The following is a 23,180-nucleotide window of genomic DNA, read 5'->3' on the forward strand; positions in this document are numbered from 1 at the left end:
ATCCATCCTTTACATGTCCCTATGATTAAAACAAACTGAAGGTGTAAAAGGACATGCTTTGTGTGAGTGTCTGGTGTCAGCGTTCACAGATCAACACGTGTTTCGGGGGTTCAACGGGGGGTCAAACATTTAATTTGTGTTGGGCAATCTACTCAATACGCACCAACCAAACAAGCAGACATGATTAATTGGCCATCAGCATCGACGCTGTCCATCAATGGAGTGACCTTTGGAGTGTCATTTGTGGATGTTCGATCGTTGTTCTCGTGCCTCCACGCATAATTATCGCTGCAAAGGATGTAATGCTGTGTCCATCTTTGTTTGTCTGTCTTTAAGCAAAACAACTCAAAAGCAACCAGATTTTGTTGAAAGTAGAATCAAGGAACATATGATTAGAGTGTTCTGGACTGTTATCTTTATCTTTATTTTATAATTATTATCTAGAAGACAAGTGACAAACATTGAGGAAAGCTTTAAGTTATTTGAAGCAGCAAAAATTTCAGTCAAGATGCTCTGTGGAAGTGTAAAAAGATTACGTGTTCAAAACACTAAAGTCAATCCACCGCTTCCAGGTTCCAAGTCAAACTGTCCGTGGCTAAATTTTAATGTGTTCTCTGATCCTTTTTAAAGTGCAACTAATGTGAAATTCCAACTCTCTTGACCCACTCACTCCCTCTCCAAAATACAGTAAATCTCTCATCGTGACCATGTTTTGAATTTATTACTTTAAAAAGTTCTCCCCCGTCTGAAATCTCGGTGAACAAGAGGTTACGAGAGCGGAGTCTATTAGGACGTAATAATGTGCTTAACTCCTCCTCCAGCAAAACAAAATAGCTGCTTTTTTTATACAACAAGTCCCTTGGAGGTGGAGACCTCCAGGATTAATGACACACGGTGAAAAACCTTTACGTTTGACCAATCATGGCAGAGTGGCCGTGGTCATCTCCAGAAAAGGGTTTTCAGTTGGCACACATTTTCTAATGTAAATATTTCAGAGTTTTTTACAAACATACTGATGAGTACAATAGAGTCCAACATCTATTAAAGACACACTTAAATCAACACATTAGTTGAACTTTAATCACTTGTTTCATCTGCGGAAAACTGTTTTATTACAGTTTTAATAGCTCGGATTGTTTATAATAATAATAAATATTATTATTATTAAAGAATTGCGAGTATATGATTTATACGAAAAAAGTGAAGTGTGATCGGATCAACTCATGTTCACAACGATGAACACCCGAGACCGCTCGACTCTCGAGACGTTCGTGGAATGTTCCATTTTACACTCTGTGGGAGTTTCGATCTGCCGCCGCGGGAGCTTTCCTGGGCGTCCGCCATCACACAAAGGCAGTGGGAGGAGTTGCCTTAATAAAGATGTCAGTTCCTGCAACATCCTCCTCTCCCTCAACAGTCTCTTTCTGACCTTTCCTTAAGTGAGAAAAAAGCGTCCTCCCCGTGAGGACAACACGGACGCGTGAATGCTTCCCAACAGATGTCCGGGTTAGTTAAAGCTTAACGAAGCTTCACCTGCCGAGCGTGACTTTTTAATAAAAAGCGATGAAGTCACGGCGTTTCGACGGGGCCCTCAGACTGATGTACGACGCTGAACGACAAAGGCGAGGTATTTATAATGGCGCCTGTCGACACGGACGCCAATTAGCATGTGATTAGCCCGGACGAGGAGGAGACGGTGGCGCGGTCAAGATGGATGAGGCGACACCAACCAGGCGCTGGTGGAGGACACACTCAAATACAGGTGTGAAGGTGACTCTGAGGATTAAGAGTCACCCCTTTGATACACATATGGACGCACCATTACAAACCATGGAGACATTTATACCGTCTATCGATCAAACCTTTTCATTTTAATCTTTAAAAAAATTAAAATAAAAAATCTGGGTTTTTTTCAATATCCACGTTTTACATTTCTTCGTTCTTCGTGTCCCTCAATTCTATCGTCTGTCTTTGTTTTTGCCGGCTTCGTCATCACGGCCGCATTTGAACGTGACAAACTTGACAAAAATTCATATAATTCTACCTCAAAAAGATGCTCTGGAATGAGTGTCAAGAGATTCTGTGCTCAGAACACTGAAGTCAATCTATCCTGCGCTTTCGCGTTCTGTGACGTGCTATCAGCGGATAAATTTGATGTGCGCTAATAGAGGAGAGATAGATTAGCAGATTTTGTTGGAATTAAACAAATATTTTCATTTTATAAATGAAGGGGAAATACGTTTATTTAAAAAAAAAATTAAAAAAAAGTACCCGGTGTTGCCCGGGAATTTGTATAAGACAGAAAATCCTGAAAAATGAAATGGCCAAGTTATTTAGTTTAAAATATTTTATCATCCCTTTACCATGGACTTAAAAAATTGCTAGCAGGATTTTTTTGGTCAAACTTCAAAGATTTTGAGAAAGAAAAAAAACCCTCAGAGGACTTAATATTTCAGCTGCTACAGAACTCTACTTTTTACAACTTTTCCTTGAAAGAGGTGGAGAAAATGACCCATTCACGCTATTGTAGCACAAATAATAAGGGAGTAGTTATCGGCAGTTTTGTGGATGAATAAGAGCAAGAATTAAAAACAGACACAGATCAGTTCATGGTGGTCAATTGAAGGCCAAGAAGAAGAAGAAGAGCTCTGTACGACCCTGTAGCAACTGTGAGAGAGCCAAGCTGACATTGATAACTTCAAGTGCCATTTATAGTTATAGATAATGTAAATTTATATGTTTTTTGTAGATAAAGAAACTTTTGAAATAATAGAAAATAAAATAATAAAATATATTGCAAAACTTTATTTTACTTGATTTGTATTAATACGATAGATATTGAAAAATAAGTGAATATTCTTAATCATTTGTTTTAAAATGGATTCAAAGAGAAACTACACATTTTTTAAGCATATACAGTATTTTCAGTTCTTAATTTAATAACCATAATGACCCCGTGTGTGTGAAACATGTTCCGGAGAAAGAAGTTGACATCACATTAACTCACAAGTGTGCGGAGGAATTATTTTGACAGCGTTATTTCACCGACCGTCCTGAGCTCCAGAGGCTCAGAACTTGTTCCACTTGCGGTTTCTATTCTGTCTTTTCTGCTTCACTAGTTCTGCATTAGTAGTGCCTGGATCTCTCTCCTTCACCTCCCACTCTGCAGACCTGTCTGAGCACTTGTAGTCCCAGTCCGTCATCATCCCATCTCAATCTCGCTCTGAAAACCTGCCCTTTCGGAGCGTCCCGGGGCGCCCTCCCGTCGTAGATAATTCAAGACCCCTTGACTGACGCAGCTGTCTATTTCTCACACAGGACTTCTGATGCTAACTGTAAAAAAAACAAAAAAAACATGTCCAGTTCAGAGCTAGTTCAACTATAAACTAAATATTTTCATTAGGTTGTATTTTAAATTAACCTTTCCAGGGGCGGTTAGAAGATGGGATAAAAAAAATCAGCTCATAAATTATGGATGATATTTCCTTTTCATTTTCCAAGTCCTGCATAATGCATTCTGCTCCACGACACATCGTAGCAATGGTTCGGCATTTGAAATGTGTTTTTATTATTATACTGTTCATCCCTTTGTGAGTGGAGGGTAATATGACAATGCATGTGGTATGTTAGAGGTTTACACACCCGCACAAGGATGAGTTGGGATCCGCAATACAGCCAATGGCGTCAGAAGTAGGATAGTGACATGTGAATGCAGAAGAAGTGCAAGGAAGCTGGGACTGGAACTCTTAAGAATGTTTTACAAATGGTGTCAGAAGTAGGATGGTGACATGCATTAATAAAGTCTATATAAACTCTGAAGAGGCAAGGTGAAGCTGATCATCTTTAACCTGTTAACAAATGGTGTTGGGAGTAGGATGGTGACATGCATTAATAAAGTCTATATAAACTCTGAAGAGGCAAGGTGAAGCTGATCATCTTTAGCCTGATAACAAATGGTGTTGGGAGTAGGATGGTGACATGCATTAATAAAGTCTATATAAACTCTGAAGAGGCAAGGTGAAGCTGATCATCCCTTAGCCTGTTAACAAATGGTGTCAGAAGTAGGATGGTGACATGCATTAATAAAGTCTATATAAACTCTGAAGAGGCAAGGTGAAGCTGATCATCTTTAGCCTGATAACAAATGGTGTTGGGAGTAGGATGGTGACATGCATTAATAAAGTCTATATAAACTCTGAAGAGGCAAGGTGAAGCTGATCATCTTTAGCCTGTTAACAAATGGTGTTGGGAGTAGGATGGTGACATGCATTAATAAAGTCTATATAAACTCTGAAGAGGCAAGGTGAAGCTGATCATCTTTAGCCTGTTAACAAATGGTGTTGGGAGGAGGATGGTGACATGCATTAATAAAGTCTATATAAACTCTGAAGAGGCAAGGTGAAGCTGATCATCCCTTAGCCTGTTAACAAATGGTGTCAGAAGTAGGATGGTGACATGCATTAATAAAGTCTATATAAACTCTGAAGAGGCAAGGTGAAGCTGATCATCCCTTAGCCTGTTAACAAATGGTGTCAGAAGTAGGATGGTGACATGCATTAATAAAGTCTATATAAACTCTGAAGAGGCAAGGTGAAGCTGATCATCTTTAGCCTGTTAACAAATGGTGTTGGAAGTAGGATGGTGACATGCATTAATAAAGTCTATATAAACTCTGAAGAGGCAAGGTGAAGCTGATCATCTTTAGCCTGTTAACAAATGGTGTTGGAAGTAGGATAGTGACATGAGAATGCAGAAGAAGTGCAAGAAAGCTGGGACTGGAACTTTTAAGAATGTTTTACAAATGGCGTCAGATGTAGGATGGTGACATGCATAAATAAAGTCTATATAAACTATGAAGAGGGAAGGTGAAGCTGATCGTCTTTAGCCTGTTAACAAATGTTTTTTGAAGTGGGATGGTGCAATCTCACCCCATCTTGGGGAACCCAAGTTTTTGGTGAAAATCAACGCAAATTGTAAAAGAATATATTCCGTAAAGGGATGATGTTATAACCCAACTCAGGATCCCTTTAAGAGACACCTAAATCAACACATAAGTTGCCCTTAAAGAAAAGGCAACCATTTTTAAGGATGTGTATGTATTTCCTTTAAGAAACGGATTCTGAACAAACCGGAAAGAGTTTGAATCGTCCAACAAAAGGACATGCATTTTTTCCTGCAAACGATCTTCCTCAGCTACCCTGGAAATCTCAGTCATTAAATCCTCAAATGCTACAGAATGATGCAGAACTTTTTCTCTGATCATTTCTCTTCTTCAAGACCATTAATGTTTAATTGATCACGACTGAAGGCTCGAGCTCTTTGGTAAAGATGGAAGTTTAGTCAGACGTATGCCACAGTCTAGTCAGTCACAGGCTATACTAGGAGCTCTGCTGAAGACCATTTTGCCTCTGGTCGACATACCGTCATTACTCAAGGAAAAAACGTACAAATTTAAGTTCATTAGGTTCCATCAATCGTGTAGGATCCAGTGAAAACAACGTGTGTTCAATCTGACCAGAAACTGTTTCCTTCAACTGTGAAAAATCTCTAAATCTAGGAAAATGATGTCACAACACGATCTGGAGATTATAATCCATGCGTTTGTGTCTTCTTGTTTAGACTATTGTAGATTGTAGTGTGTCTAAACGAGAAGGAGCTGTCTCGCCTGCAGTGACCCGCTCTAGTAGAAGAACTCGCATTTCCCCGATCCTTAAAACTCTTCACTGGCTGCCAGTTTCTTTCAGGATCAATTTTAAAATGTGGGTTCTTACTTTCAGATCTATTCATGGTCAGGCTCCTCCTTACATCAGTGATCTTATCCAGCCTTACACCCCAGCTCGGGCTCTGAGGTCTGTGGATCAGAATCTACTGATGGTTCCTGAACACACTTCCGGACCAGAGGAAAGAAATCCTTCCAGGCTGTTGCTCCTAAGCTTTGGAACGACCATCATCTCTATCTGCGTTTTATGGAGATTACCTTCTTCCTCATATCCTGGGACTCCTGTGTTTATCTTATGTCTTGACCTTTTGAGCTTTTAAATTTGTAGGTATTTTCAAATGTGTATTGTTTTTGATTGTTCAAGCACTTTGTGACCCTGGTCTAGAAAGGCGCTTAAATAACTATTACTTACTTAACAAACTAGCATCTTTTATGTACGTGTATTTGTCTAATAACGTGCTGAGAACTACATTAAACACAAACGAGCTCTCGTCACACCTGCACTCGGTGAAACTTCCATCCATCAAGTTGTGACGTGCGTGTCTGTGTTACCTTCAGACCCGAGTTCTTGCGCATCCGCAGACGTCCCATCCACATGTCCGTCAAGAGCATCTGACTGCAGGTGTGAGCGATGAAGTCTCGATGCTTGGCGGCCACAGCCAGCTGCAGGCAGGTGGCGTTGCTCCAGTTCTTCAGCTCGTACGTCAACAGCTTCATGGCCATCTGCTCGTCCTGTTTATACGACTGGTCCAGAAGCTCCACAGCCAGCTGGGCAAACTCTCTAGGAAATGATACGCGACACACCAACACACACACACACACACGGTGACGGGGAGACAGAAGTGGAATTTTTTATTTTTTATTATATGTCACAGTGATTGAACGCTGGTACAGATAATCACAGGCTTACTGATTTCATTTTTAATGAGCAGAATCCAAACACTTTTATTTACATAAAAGGTAGTCGGGAACACGTCTCTGTAATTAGCGCTGACAGGAAGATGAAGACGCGCAGCACTTCCTTTCGCTCAACTTCTACGTGGAACTTGTGATGACGAGAAATTGAAGCAGTTTATGTGTCAATTTTTCTTCTTGGTCGGCATCGTCTGTGCCTCTTCATTACGGTAATGGACTCATCAGAACTTGATGATTTCAGTCACTCCAATCAACCACAGACCAGAGTTGTTTGAAATATTTACGTCTTTTTTCCAGAGACTTTCTGGCCCGGTTTCTACCTCCGTTATCTCTGAACCGCAGAGAAATACATCGTTTTGTTTCTCACTGAACTTAGAAGCGAGACAGAAGGCATGAAGGTATGAATGAGAGAGAGGGGGAAGACAAAGGGAGTAGAAGGAGTGAATACAGATGGAAGAATCTGGGGTCATGGAGAGAGATCAAGGGAGATGAAGAGGAGAGTGCAGGCAGGGTTGGAACGGGGTGAGTTGCAGGGAGAGTGAAAAGCAATAAAACATAAAGAAAGTTGAAAAAGAGGTTGGAGATGAAGAAGCCATGTGAAATAAGAAAAGGAAGGATGTAGTAAATGAAGAATTGAAGAGGAGACGTGTGAGATTACGAGTGGATTTATGGGAAACACCTAACAATTACACAACATTCCTCTATGTACTCACAGCACCAACTTCAACATTATGTTAGTTTTACACAAACAACCCTATTTATTTTTTATTCTTTAGACAAATGCTGTGGATTGATAGATGTCTGCCGACGTTAATTCAGTTGGAAAATTGAATTAGGAAATCAAAGTAGTCCATTTTATGTGTGATACTCTATCAGGATGGAATCATTAATGTGTTTCTGAAACAACTCTGTCTATGGGTAAATAAAACAAAGCTTTGCAATTCAATCAGAGAGGAGTTAACTGCAAAAATGTATATGATATATTCCGGTAATAAATGATAAAAATAAAAGCTAAAATCTGTTGGCACAGCACTTCTAAAACGTCGATTTAACGTGTAGCAGCAAATATTTGTCCTCATTAACAGTTATTTACACGGCCAGCTGTTTTATCTCATGATAATTACCATCCAAACTATTATTTTTTTTCGTGATAACCATGATGCATAGATGACCTTCTACTGTTGTCTTCATGCCACTTAATCCCAGAAGAGCCTGGAGCTCTCGCAAATGGGTCGTTTCAAAGAAAGAATATGTTTGTCTTGCAGGGAAATTCTCAGTCTAGACTCCCTACATATATTTGCATCTATCTTTGAGAGTGTGTGTGTGAGGCAGGTGTGTGTCTAGGTGGGTGAGTGTGCGTGTGTGTTATCCACCTGGAGTTGTGGTTGAGCTCCTGAGAGATGTCGTCCACCATGTCGTTCTCCGACGCCTCGTGCGCCATCGCCTTGCAGAGTTTACAAGCCACCAAAGCCTTGGCCATGGCCTCTTCGCCGTGCTGCCAGAAGAAGAGCGCCATCTTCTGGCGCTTCATGAGCACGGCCCAGACCATCAGCTCGTGGAATGGGAAAGGGAAGTGGTTGATTTCCGGGTCGTCCAGATCGATGTCGACCTCCTCCTCTCGTTTTCGCTTCGTTTTCTGGCGACCTCTGCGGATCGGCATGTCATCCTGGTTGGAATCCAAAAATTTCAGAATAGAAGAAAACTCGTGAACATGATGAAATATCCACTGAAGTTCGTGACCTTGGTGGGTCAAACTTTTTAAGGAAGAGGACCACAGTGAAAACGAGCAGGAGTCAAATGTCAAAAGTTGTATCAGGAGCAGTGTTGGGAGTTAATAATAAGATACTACAATAACTATGTTAACTTTTGCGGTAATGACAACTTTGTCAAAAACCATAATGCGCTAATCTTTACTAGGATTTTAACAGGTTGATTACTCTTTAATTCACATCTACTAGGTGAAGAGTCTAGCGTTGAAAGTTAATGGCTCGAGACCCGTGTAGGGTGATGTTTTTATTCTTTAAAAAAAGGATATTTATTTTCATTTATAATGAGGAATAGATAATATGTTTATGTTATTACTTGTTTTAAATGAATTAACAATGAAAGTGTGGATGAGGTAAAGACTGGAATAAACTTTATTTGCACCTCTTTGTATCAATGATGAATTCAGTGGCAATGGGATTGCTGTGGTGCATTAAAGAACATATATGACATTTTTAAACTAAACGTGAAACAATAGAACCAAACACTGTATCACTTAAATAAAAAGGTAATACACCAAAAACACATACTTTCTCTCTGTCAGTGGATAAGACATAAATGTTTACATTGTTTGATTATTTCACCGTCATCTACCATAATGTCATTATTTTTGATTTAATAGATTCTTGTGATCAATAGGGAGATTAAGAAAAAGTGACTTTTGTGTGTTTAAGTTTCATGGTGAAAAATAAATTGGTCAATAATCTCGTGTTGAAACTGGCAAATCTGTACTGGCCACAAAAAGTATGAACTGTGCACCCCTAATTTCTTTTTTGTTTTATCTGTTTTTGTTTATTAATAGGCTGTTGTGCAGAGCACCGCCCAATATTTGTATTCCCTGGGACTCTTATTATTATTCATCCTCCTTCCGTTTTTTGGACCTTTCACACCCAGCTGGATGGGACTCGCACTGCTATTATTTTTCTCACTAGACTACACTTTTCAAACTTTGAAATGTAGATAAAATTTCAAATGATCAACGTCGGATTTTACTCTTTTGTAGCTTTCATAGTTTTTTCAACAAGGGGCAAAGCGCACAGTTTTGTCTAGCGTCTAGTTTTTTATTTTTCTAAAATTTTATGTGATTTCATTAATCACAGCATACAAACTTAAAATAGCCCGTACAGTTTAAAATGTACCTCTATTAGTAAGGTACTTTCTCTAGTAACTAGTTACTTTGAAAGTAACTTAAATAGTAAGAAGCGAAATTAACTAGTTAAATTACTATTTTAAAGTAACTAACCCAACGCCAGTCAGGAAGTATCTGATTCAGAATTTAAGTATATAAAGTGTTGTAATATTCATGCAGTTTAACACAAAACTAAATTGACGCACAGGAAAAATGTCTCAAGTATTTAATAATTACTATCAACACTTTCATTTAAATCTTGAGATCTTCTTATAAAAGGTTTGTGTAAACTATAAATGGTTTTAATTCATTTAAAAAATGTTTTATTTTACATTATTTAGTCAAATAATACAGTTTACAAACATTTCTAATCTACGAAAAGTCTATGTCCAATTAAAAAAACATGAGAAAGAAACAACGAATCCAACTCCAGAGATTCTTTTCGCTGACGACTAGAAAACTTTGGAATCCATAGTATGGATCTGGTTTAGTCGGCTCGTTGAATAATTGAACGGCTTCTAACTGGATCCCAGACTTTAGTAATAACGACTAAAGTCTTACCAGAGACTTAAGGAGCAAAAGTGTGATTTAAAACATTTATAAGTTGCATTATTAAAGAGATTTAAATGATGAATTTGCAAATTTGCAAATTTATAAAACAATGAGCTCATGTTTTTATAAAATTCATCAAGTAAAATAAATATTTGAAACTTACCTCCATTCCAAGAAGCTTCAAGGCTTTAGGCTGAAATGAAAATATTTACAAACACTGTTATATGTATTTGATTTAAATTGTACCTCAGCATGTTTTGTTGACATACAATCATAGCGTGGAAGAAGTAAAGTACATCTGACTCATAATTACTGATCTGTAGGTAACAACCTTGCGTGCATTGTGGTGTTCATGCCTGAACATGTATCTGTATTAAAGCAGGCTTCCTATGAATTATGCATTTACGTGCCATCATCTAGATAAAAATAGAGTTTGTCTCCTGTGGGGTATTTTAAATCTGCGTCTATTTTAGTGCTATGTTTTATTTAAGTTTGTTTGCATGTGAGGCAGACTGTTGTTTTGTCTTATCCCTCACAATCTACTTTGTTAAATCTGACAGTATTTAATGGTTTATTAGAAGAATAAGGTGAAGTTGGACTTGGCAACTCTTGCCTTTACCTCACTTTTATTTCAATTTGCTTTTGCTGATTCAGATGAGTTTCAACACCATCTCATGGACTGATTCATCATCGGGAAGATTATTGGATTCATATTGTAACGGGACATGATTTAGTTAAGACGGCGTCTGTGCCACCGAGTGCTGAGTCCATAGCTCTCAGCCATTGGTAGGTTTTTGCTGCAGACAGCAGCGCGGATGCGTCTGTGCCGCACCACTGTTAACCCGACAGGGTCGACTGATGCACCAGTGTGTTGTAATCACGCTGGCAGCATTGCGGTGAAATTCTGCCGCACAAAGTGTCCTTTTTAACTGCGGTTTAACGTGTAGATTCAGACTACATTCCAGTTCTATTAATCTACGCCTGGTAAAACAGTGCTGGTGTTCACCTTAACACGCAACAATTTTACTATTTGTGTGCAGCAAGAAAACTTGAGCTCTCATCAATTTAAACATATTTGGTGTCGTTTTTCAACTGTTTTACAGAGTTGACACAATGAGGTGACTGAATGTAGTTCAGATTTTGGAACTCAACTTTAAAATAAGTTCAGTAGATGTTGGATGTCACCTTGAGTCTGAGGAGTGTTATGTGGGTAACCTCTTTTTTTTTTGTAGTTGAAATAGAGATTCAATATCAGGATGAACGTGTGAACTGACATTGAATGAGGAGGAGACTCTGATCTTGCAACAGGTCAAGAGCACCAGCCTCAAAACTTCGGTGATCTCACAAATAAAACTTTCTCACTTACTTAAGAAAAATGCGTTGCACAAAAGAAGAACAGGGGCCTCACGTACTAAGAGGACGTACGCAAAATAAACGCGCAGACATCTTTTTCCACATCAAAGTTCATATGTATCAATCAAGTGTTTGTAGTAACACGAGTGGATATTCAATTATTCACAAACATAGAAATATGTTTTCATTCACCAAACTCATGACCTGTATTTATTCATCACGTCAGTTTGATCAAAGTGAAGCTGCAGAATGAAAGCAGCTGAAGCCGGTTTCCCTCGTGTGATCACGTGATCGGAGCGATCTCCTCGAAGAACACACTTATATAAATACACAGTCAGATGGTTTGTTCATTTGTAATTTGTAAAAGAAACGCTTTTATTTTATAAATGTAATAAAAATGTGCGGGTGCTACACCTTCATTTGAAGCCCAGACAATCAGACCATCTTCATCCTCGTCAATACTCAGTGCTTTACGTTACCGATTTACAGTTTTATTATTGTTAAACATTTTTATATTATCAGGGCATGGAAAGGGACGGACAAGTCTGTGATTTGGTGATTGGGATGAACAAAGGGAAAGTCCTTGTATTTGTGTGCACGTGCACATTTTCTGGATTTGAGTGTACGACCGTATTCAGTAGAAAATATAGAAACTTCTTTGTACATGAGGCCCCAGAGAAGTTAGAATTGTCGTTTTTAACTTTGTAGAGTTCTTTAATTAAAAAAAAAAGAAGAAGGATGGATGGATGGATGGACGGACGGTCGAACGGACAGACGGATGGAAGGATGGATGGATGGATGGATGGATAGATGGATAGATGGATAGATGGATAGATGGATAGATGGATCAAAATCATCAACTTTTCTCAAATTGTTATCTAATGATGACTAAATTTGATCACGTCTTATGACGTCAGTTGCAACCATTTCCACAAACATCCTTTTGATTATGAAAAAAAAAGACAAAAACAATTCCTCACCCTTTTCGGTCCAAACAGGTTGTGGTACAGCGTCCTGAATCTTTTCCTGGTGTAGTTACAGCGATACGCCCCCCCCATCAAGTATTCAATGACCAGTCCGATGTCTATGAGGCTGATCCGGTAGTCCGGCGGAAGGTTTCCCTAGAAGGTCACAGAACTCCCTCAATAAGTCATACAACAAAGCAAAGATGGGGAAAAAAAGGAAAACAAATCTCACTGTCTCACACAAACGTTTTTTTTTTTGGCAACAAAAAGGAAACATGATTATCTGATTCACCTTGAAGTAGATCCAACTGAACCCTGGATATTCTCGCTTGGAAAGAACACACAATGTCAGTGAAAATATATATATATGTATCTTTTAGGGAATCAAGGTGAGGAGGGACTAAAAACATGAATCTCTCAGACAAGACATTTTGGTTTTCATCAATATAAACTGTATAGATTTATCATTTTTATATTAATTGTATAATTTTTTTTGTCATTGTCGAGTGTTGAAACGATAAGAGATAAAATCCAAGTTAGTTCTTAGAATGACATTGGCTCTGAAAATCCTTAAAAGCTCCAAACTGCGAGAGAAAAGATTAATAATGTAAAATGGACTGGATAGGATTGACAGAGGGAATATCATTCAAAAGACAATTACATCAGCTGGAATGTGTATGATTTTGAAAGAGTTGCATTAAGGCATATAATAAGATCTTATCTGAGAGGTCGAATGAAATCCTGAATTGAAGATTGAGGAAGCGGTAATGACTCATTAGAAGAGAGGCGCAATATCATGGCGTACAAATGGATTTTACTACTGAAGGGCAGAGCGAGGATAAAAGCACTTTCACGTGAGGAATTTAACCAAGTCAACCCCCACGACTCCCACCCTGGATCCTCATCATTAGCCAGACTCCTACTGTGAGAGCGTGAGGGGTTTTATAGCATCTTCCCATAAACCTTCTAGTAACTGTGCTAATTTATAAACAGATCTGTGAAGATGATAAAATAAGAAGGGAAAGAAACGGCTATGAAGTCAACTGATCTTTTATTTAAACATTAAATTGCTCCACATGCAAATCCATAGCCCTCACAGAACTGCTGTTTTCAAAATATAAAGCTAAAAGTCCATTTTTCATAAACTCATCCTGGTTGTGTTGCTGAAAAGGCCACAACCAGAGTAGGCAACTTTGTTGTTAGTGTTTGAGAATATCCATCCATCCATCCATCCATCCATCCATCCATCCGTCTATCCTTCTATCCATCCATCCATCCATCTATCCAACTATCCATCAATTTATCATTTTATCCATATATCCATTCATCTATCCATCCATCCATCCATCCATCCATCCATCCATCCATTTATTCATATATACGTCTATCTATTTATTCATATATCCATCCATCTATTTATTCATCTATCCATCCATCCATCCATTTATTCATATATACGTCTATCTATTTATTCATATATCCATCCATCTATTTATTCATATATCCATCCATCTATTTATTCATATATCCATCCATCTATTTATTTATGTATCCATCCATCTATATTTCCATATATCCATCCATCTATCCATCTAACCATCCATCTATTTATTCACGTATCCATCTATCTATTTATCCATCTATCCATCAATTTATCTCTTTATCCATATATCCATCCATCCATTTATTCATATATACATCCATTTATTCATATAAACATCCATCTATTTATTCATGTATCCATCTATATATTTATTCTTATATCCATCCATCTATCTATCCAACCATGCATCTATTTATTCATATATCCATCCATCAATCCATCCATCAATCCATCCATCCATCCATCTATTTTTCCATCCATCTATCAATTTCATCACCAATTCATTGCAGACATCCTGCCACTGGGTAGCAGTGTTTCTGATTCAGCGTTTTCAACTTGCATTTGTAAATGACAAGCTGCAGTTCATCAATTGACCACTTGAGGCTGGTTGCAGAAAGATCTGAAGTCACATACACAACCAGCTAAAATAACTTAAAAAAAATATTTATATACATATCTGTGATTTTTTTTTTAAACATTTACCTTTTGATTATACTTTAATAATGTTCCTGAATTTGCATGATGAGGGGCGTGGTTGTCTTCACTGACAAGTGAACATGAATCATTACATGGTGGCCTTAAATAAATGGGAGGGTTTTCATTCCAGAGTCATCTCTGGCTGAGACTGCATTTTCAAGATGGGCGTCAACAGTGGAGGGACTTCAAAAACCCTAATTTAGTAACAGAGAGGTTACGTCACCAATAAAACAACATCAACATTATATTCAGTCAATGTAATTAACATTAAGAAAGCTTAGATTAAATATTCTTCTTTTTGCATTTTCTCTAAAAAATGTGTTTCTTCAATGACAATAAGTCTTGAACCCCAAATAAATCACAGAGATATTTGTAATTATGATCGAGGGGGTCCAAGGCACATTCACAAATTAAAATTTGTCAAATATTTAAATATTTTATCGTTTGTATTATTCAGTAATACAAACTAGAAAATTACTTTGACTATTTTTTGTCAACCACAAAGTTGGGATGACATTTGTTATGATGATCAAGAAGAATTCCAGAAAATCAAGGAAGGTTGCTCTGAAAGGCTCAAGGACATATTTGAACTTTTCCATGTAATTTTTGTGGTATTATTAAATTATTTTAATTTGTCAAACTATTCTTTGTAAGATGGTAAAATATCATCTGCACAACACAAACACAAACAACACAACACAAACACAGTGTAGCCTCTGGCATGATGAAGCATCTGGTGCTGTGGCGATGGTATGGATTAATAATAAAATATATAATGAATATATTTTATCATTATACATTTAATCATTTATCGATATTGCACTAAAATATACCTGTAAGCCGCGGGAAAAAAAACAACAAAATTCACAGATTTACATCCTCACAAACAATTTTCTGCTTCTGAATTACACTGTAAATGTAGCATAATTGACAATATGGCTTCAAGCTCTATGGCGCAGAACGACAGGGTAACACTGATAACATTGTGAGTCCCCAGAGGGAGGAATCATATTAGCATCAGATAATAGCAACGACAGCGTCTACGTAGCACAGCTCTGCCAAACAAATATTTGAATGCCATGCGCTGCCTGATGCGTTGAATACGGATGACGGGATTTATTCTGTCGACAGGTGAAGAAGAAGGAGGAGGAGACAAATGCAACACCTGCTTTTTTCTTTTTTTCTTCTGCAACTCCCCGCAGGGCCCGAAGCGTTACTGTAATCACTAATGCAGTAATTAATGAACAGCTCACTGAGCTTACGCCCGTTCTGCTGACCCCACAATCACCCCCCCCCGCAGTGGGATCCCTATAAATTGGTATGCAGGCATGGGCGGAATGTGAATTTCCACGTAAGACTTTCCCCCCACGCTTAACACACTCGTACACAGAAATGCCTAAGAAGACGTGCAGGCGGTGGTGATGAACACATATGTCTGACGTGTCTCATCTCGGAAGTTTTTGACCTTTTTCTGATCAAAATCATCAATCATACATCATCTCTTCCGGATTTTGTGGCTGGAAACTGAGATAACGCATTGAATTAATTGAAAGTTCTTGCTATGATCAACATGGGAACCACTTTCAAAATGATCAACTGGTTCTACCAGTGAATCAATATTGGTTCAACTTTATACAGTATGTGTTGATAACATTCAGTCTCAGTTCTGTCCAATCGCTGTCAAATCCACGCCACAAACGTCCCCCCCACCATCTATGTAAAAACTGTAAAAGTAATTCAACATTGAATCAACAAGGCGATGCATGTCCATGTTTAATGGTGACCTATGTTTCAAATAACTATTTTAGTTCCACAACAAAAATGACTTTAGCAACAAAGAGGGTTGGATTGAGCTGCGAACCAACTTTTCAGTAGTAAGTAAGTAAGTTCGTTTTCAATAATAAAATACAACTTGATTTAATTTACCTTAATTACAGTCAGCTGTGCTGATAAATCAATTAAACATATTAACTAGGGGTGTTTACAATATTTTTAAATGATACTGTTTTTGAAATTTGACAGCGTGTTTGATATTTTGGCATTCAAATCATAAAAGAAAAGAACATTTTTAAATAAAATAATTCTTGTTTTTTATTCACAATTAACATTCATTTATGTGCTGCAATTTCACTTTACGCCTCTAGATGGCAGCAATCCTTAAGTCCTCAGCAGCTAAATGAACAATGAAATCCTGCAAGATTCCAGCGATGACTGAGGACGAGAGGATTCAGTCGACTCCAGCAGCTCTTAAAGATGTTTGGAAATATTTTGGTTTCAAAACAAAGGAAAGAAGTTAAGACTTTGTCAAGCGTTATGTGGTCTGTAAATTCTGAAACACCAGGGGACATTTAAATACTACAAATATGTCCGAGTATCAAAAAACATTGTATCATTGTCCCTTTATTGTGATACATAAACATCTTGTATTAACATACTGTATCTTTTTTGCCATCTTTGGTCAGGAAAAGCTCATTTTCTCAACCTGAGCTGTAATCCATCATGACACCGCAGCATTGGAAATACAGTAGACATTTGCAGCAAGTGCTGTCATATTAAAGGTTATGACAGAACCTTTACGTCTTTCTCTGTGGACGGGAAAATGTCTTGAGCACAACCTGTCCTGATGGAGCAATGTACAGTCCTTCATGTCGTACCATTGCAAACTCAAATCTAAAACGGCAGAAAAACTCTTTGTTCTCAATATTGCAAAAAAGGTAGTAGTTTAAGAGCATACAAGAGGACGACAAAAGTTCTTTATCTCAGAACGATCAAGACTCATGAGTGCTGAACTCGTGAAAACATCCAGATATCATCCAAATTAAGGATTGACGTAATGCAATAAAGCATTAGGAGAATTGAACAAACAAGAGAAATAAGAGTGTCTATGAAGCTCTAACATCACAAGGAATCTACAAATTAGGAACCTTTTTATAGTCTTAACCAATGAGTTAATCCATCTATGAACACATGACATTAAAATAATAAATCTTTGCTTTGAAATATTGTAGTTTGAACTTTTTGGTCAGGAATATAAATGCAGGAGGAAAGTGTAAATACAAGGGGAACACCTCAAAATACTACTTTTAGTGGTTCCGTCTCCGCTCTGTGGATAAAAGAATGTTTGCTTACAATGCCCCTGAATGCCGGAGAGAAACAACAGTAAGTTGTAAAGAAAACAGGAGCGATGAGAGGAATGGGGGGGGGTGTGGGGGGCTTTTCGTGCACAGCTCTACGCAGCCACCGCAGCCCATAACTCCAGCTGAAAAAGATCTATTTGCAGTCGGCAGCATCTACAGCTATGAAATGTCATCAAAACAAACGGATGCAAACGGAACGCAGCACAATAAAAAGCAACGTAAAGTCTGCGTCATGAGAAATCACTTTAATGTCGACATTAAAGCAGACTTTCCCTCTGATACGACCGCCACGAGTGACACACGGACAGGCTAGTCGTCTTACCTTCTTCACGTCCCTGACCAGGTGGTACAGCGTGTTGGACGGTCCGTGTCTCTGGAGGTTTTAAAGAAGAATCTTCAACATTCAAAGCTTCGCGTTTGGAGAGTCTTGTGTCGTTTTTTTTCCTACCGTGTTGTAGAGTTCCTCCAGTCTGGACAGAGTGAGGAACCGGTGCATGCTGACTCCGTTCTCGATCAGAAGTTTGACAAAGTCCACTCTGTCCAGAACTAAAGCGTCCAGCATGGCCTGCTCCAGAGAGCCAACCTGGCACATGGAAAACATAGAATACACCGTCAACTGTAATCTCCGTCTAAAATGATGTCACATGATCAACCTCTCTAAACCAGGGGTGGGTAGTTTAATTCATTCAGGGGCCACATTATATACTGAGACCGTTGGTGCCATTAAGCCAGAAGAAATAATGGACAAAAAAGGAGCTTTAATATGATCGAAAACCATTATATAAAATATAATAATAAAAGCGATGTTATAGAAAGGTTTAGCTGTCATTTTATTTCATATTATACATTTTTTCCCCGTTAATTTTACTTAAAGATCCTTAAGAAATTGAAAACGTTTAATATATTTAATAGTTTTTGCAACAACAAAAAAATGAAACGCAAAAGATGAAATGAAGTTATGCCATGACATCATAAAATCGATCTAAATAAGCCATTAAATTGTGTCATATTTCATTTTAATACATTTATTTAGAAATATGAGATGAAAATATTTTATTTAAGAAATGTACCCCAATAAAAGGACAGATAAAAGAAATAAGAAATAACTAAACTGAACTAAATATGGTTGATAACTGAAATTAGTCAAAGGATACAATTGTGTGCCATAAGAAACATTTATAGATGATCTTTTAAATGTTAATAGTCTGACGTTATTAGGGCCGCATAAATACAGTCAGAGGACCGCATGTGAAATTTCCACACGTCTGTTCCAAGCTTATATATAATCACATGACACTTTATTGAACAACATTCTATTCCATCACTCACAGGCCACTGTTGTCCGTAGATGAAGATCTGACTGCGGGCGATGTCCACTCTGTTCCAGGCCAGAGCTAAACTCAGCTGGTCCGGAGCTGAAGCGTTGGCACCTGAAGAAGAGCATAAGAACATAAAGTGATTATTTAAACCACATTCTTGAATAGATGAAGAGTCGACACTGAAGTAACAATGTCAAATTAAAATTCCCTTTTATTCCCGTTGAAAAGTGCAAAATCATTGTTTTAGGGATTTTTTTTTTTTTTTTTTTTTTTTGCTTGGTACTGGTTAAATGTAGGCATCATCTTCCCAGACGACACTTTAGATCAAAACAGAAAAAATAAAAATACAGTTCTCTTCAATAATACAAGGAAACCTTTTTTTTTTTTACAGTGTTTTTTTTTAATCAATAAATATAAATTCCTTAGCATATCATGGTTTTTGGTTTACATCAGGACACAAGTGGAATTTCTTTCTTTTCAGGTTGATGGTAATCGGGTCAATTTACCTTTTCCTGTTTTCGGGAGTTTTTATGGTTTTTATGCCGATATAATTGAGGCGTGAAGTGTTGGTTCTCATATTCCTGATGATGTTTGAATCATCTATCGAGGGGATTATATTAGATCTTGTTGGTGTCGACAGAATTGTCAATAAAGGGCTAAGCTTTGCAAAGGCTGAGCAAGAAAGTAAATGTATTAATGATATTAATCTTTAAAAATACATGTAAGAGAAAGTCAAAAGTCAAAAAGTCAAGCCAACTACACCTTCTTCAGGATTTAAGGAAATGGAACAAGTCAGAGTTTTCTTCAGTTTAACAACTTCAAATAAAAGATAGACCTGACCTTCAAAAAGTTTAGGTAACAAAACTTAAACCACTGCAGCCTTAACTTCAGTCTGCAGAGGATTTGTTCTGTTGTCTACTGTTGACCTGAGAAACAGTATCTTTAGAAAATGATTTCCGACAGGTTTAATTGGACAAACCTTTTGACTCAGAAGTGCTTCTGAGAATCTTTCTCAAGTAGCACTGGAACTAAAAATAGTTGATTGAAACCACCAACATTGTTTATCAATGTTTTCTGCTCAATCCCGAAAACTAATGTGAAAACACCAATGTGTCAAAACCAAGAGTTCATTTACACAGTCTTTAACCTGAGAGCTGCCGAGTCAGCACATCCAGATGATTCTAAAACCTTTATTTTTTCCTGAAATCCCCTTTAATGCGTATGATTCAAAACACAGTGGCCCCAAAGCCTTAAATACCAACTAAAAATTAAATTCAATACTGATTTTTTTGAAGGTCAAGCTTAGACATTAGACAGATGCATTTCTAGCAGGAAGACATGATACATAGAGTAGAATTAACCTTGAGTCTTGAGAAATTTAAAATCTTAATGCAGAAAAAACGGTACTTCATCACAAAAAGATGCAATATTTTTCTTGTTTTTAATTGTTGATGAACCATAAACGATGTTTCCAATAATTCAAACTGAGACTGAAATAATTCTCTTTCTGTATAAACTGTAAACTACGGTAGAAAACATTCATGCTGAACAAAATGCTAATGATAATAAGCCGTTTATAAATGTTAAAATAAGTTGTTAGATAATTATACTTGTGTTATCATAAAATATATATTAATTTTCTTCTCCAATCTTTTTTGTTTTAATCATTGAATTTAGCATATTTTGACATTTTTTGATATTTGCATCACCCTATAAAGTTAATCATAATATCTATCTCTTTATATTTATTCATTATATGTATTTTAAATATAAATGTAGGAGATTATAATATGCTTTTATACACACATTATGAAACTGACAGCATGATTTTTTCTCAATTCACATAGTGTCCATCATATTAATAGTTAAAAAAGCGACTAAACAGAACTGATGTTGTTGTCTCATCAGCCATGCTTGAACTTCTCATCCCTTCCTCGCATTAATAATTCACCTAAACAGAGGGACTCGTTTCCCCTAATGGCGAGAAGATAGCCAAACTGTTTATCGCGGCTTTGTTTAAAAAATGTACTTTCCCGTGAAGCACCATCATCTCCCGGGCGTTCGTACGCCTGTGATTTTTCTCTAATACGTGCAAATCGTCAAAGGCGCCGAGCGGACTCACAAGCAGCTTAACGTCAGGGTTTTTATTAATGAGACGCCGACATCACTAATAAGCACTTTGCTGGAGATATGTGGATATCAGAGCGACCTTGCATTATTGAGAGGCTGCTACTGTACTGCACTTATGCCGCAGGACGCTCGCTACAAACTGCTCTTAAAGACCAGATCTTCTGGATATCCACAGACTGCAGGTCATGAATTATTCCAGCTCTCTTTTTTTTCTTCTGTCTTAAGCTGCAGTTTCTTCTATTGTTCTGCTTCATTGTTGTTTTTTTTTCCTCCTCTGGATTTTCTCTCGCTGAGCTAGTAAATGAAAAAGTCCGAACCAATATCCTTGAAGGTTTGACAGACGGTGTTTTTTTTACTTCACGCTGCAGTACAGGTTGTCACTTGTGTTTGGATCTAGTCGACAGAGCTTTTTACGTGGAAAAACAGCGACGTTCCACTAGAATTTTTATTTTTCCTCGTAAGATATCTCCGGGGTTGTGGTTTGTTTGACGGATGTGTCCCGCTGTCAACAGGAAGTTGATTGATTAGCCTGCAGTAGAAGAGAATATATTAGCTTGTCCCAGGACGCTTGAGTGACAACTGTACAGCAAACTATTATAGAGTGGTCAGTGAAAAACACGCCGAAATTCAATGAGCTTTTTGTTGCCCTCTTAAAAAAACAGTTTTTGAGGTTAATATTGTTTTTTAATTGATATTTTAAACAAAATAACCAATCATTCATTAACACATATTATTCAATGAAATTATCATTTAGCAACCTAGGAATAGTAAAGGACATTTTGGACATATCGCATGTCACACAGATCAAATACGTACACTCACCCTGAATTAATATTGTGCGAAATTATGACGTTGTCATTATAAGTGCTTTTTAAAATTGTGTTCATCCTGTTTTTAATCACTTTAAGCACTCCGATTTCCTCCCACAGTCCAAAAACATACAGACGTTGATTGGGAACTTGGAGAAATTGTCCATAAGTATGAGTGAGTGTGTAAATGGTTTGTGTGTCCTGTGACAGATTGGCGTCCTGTTCAGGGTGTCCCCGCCCCTCGCCAGAATAAACTGGTATAGGCTATAGCCCCCCTTAAAGGGCAACTAATGTGAAAAAAACAACTCTCCTGACTCACTCAAATGTAGAAGTCTTTCTCTCCAGTATGCAGTAAGTCCCTCATCATGACGATGATTTAAAGTTATTACTTTATAAAGTTCTCCCCCGTCTGCAATCCCGGCGAACAACAGGTTACGTAAGTCCATTATGACTTAGGAATGGCGTCACTCCTCCTCCGACCAGCTGTTATCACGCCCTGCTTTGTTTATACAATGAGTCCCATGGAGGTGGAGACTTCTGGGAATGGTGACAAACCTTAATGCCTGACCAATCTCCAGAAAAACACAGTTTTTTCAGTGGGCGGGGCTTAAGCACATTTTCTAATGTATATATTTTAATTAAAAGAAGGTTTTGTACAAACAGACACATACTGATGATACAATAGAGTCCAACATCCATTTAAGAGACACTTAAATCAACACATTATTTTCTCTGTAAGGTTTTCTAATAGAAGTTGTTGACATAACAAACACCTCCAGCAACACAAGCAGCATCACAATGAGAGCATGATTGAGGGTTTGAAACCACATAAGAACACAAGAGTGACACGAGTGCATGCGTTATAGAGCAGAGTGATGTATGGACCTGCGACACACAGCATCTCCTCTCCTTCACATAAATTATGTACAACACATCCACAACTCGTCCACTTCCAACAATCTTTTTTTATTCCTTTTTAGGAAGTCTCAGTGGAAAAATGTTCATCTGCAGAACAGTTTGTAAGATGGTTAATCATTCCAATGTGATGCTAAGCTTTCCCAGGGGGCTCTCTGCCTTTGCTGGTGGACCAGTTTGAGAAAGATCCGCAATCGAATAAATAGATCCTCTTTCCTTCTGAGCACATGCATGTGCGTGTTCGTGTGAGGCGGGTGTAGGCAAATTGCGCGGTGAGAAACAATGAAGTGGGAAATAGGGTCGGGAGGATGGGGAACCATAATGACTGACTTAAATTGGTCTGTCTGGACAACAGAAATTCTCACTTTTCTGACCCAATTATGCTTCCCTGCT

At 37.8% G+C, this 23,180-nt stretch overlaps 1 protein-coding gene across 11 annotated transcripts in view; it reads right to left on the reverse strand.

Annotated features, from left to right (window-relative positions):
* trpm3 (transient receptor potential cation channel, subfamily M, member 3) overlaps positions 1-23,180 on the reverse strand; it is a 160,939-nt gene that overhangs the window by 20,990 nt on the left and 116,769 nt on the right. For 7 of the 11 annotated variants that reach the window (XM_087794729.1, XM_087794726.1, XM_087794723.1 and 4 more), the window contains exons 10-16: positions 18,944-19,044; positions 18,063-18,197; positions 17,937-17,987; positions 12,413-12,553; positions 10,243-10,272; positions 8,008-8,300; positions 6,272-6,500 (exon numbers count right to left, since the gene is read on the reverse strand). In XM_087794729.1, the coding sequence (XP_087650855.1) occupies positions 6,272-6,500; positions 8,008-8,300; positions 10,243-10,272; positions 12,413-12,553; positions 17,937-17,987; positions 18,063-18,197; positions 18,944-19,044 (980 nt within the window). Of the gene's footprint in view, positions 1-6,271; positions 6,501-8,007; positions 8,301-10,242; positions 10,273-12,412; positions 12,554-12,689; positions 12,726-17,936; positions 17,988-18,062; positions 18,198-18,943; positions 19,045-23,180 lie in introns of all 11 variants that reach the window. The other 4 variants (XM_087794732.1, XM_087794733.1, XM_087794731.1 and 1 more) reach the window with 2 other exon arrangements.

Source organism: Callionymus lyra, chromosome 1 (genome assembly GCF_982586985.1).
Source record: "Callionymus lyra chromosome 1, fCalLyr1.hap1.1, whole genome shotgun sequence".
NCBI classification, from domain to species: domain Eukaryota; kingdom Metazoa; phylum Chordata; class Actinopteri; order Syngnathiformes; family Callionymidae; genus Callionymus; species Callionymus lyra.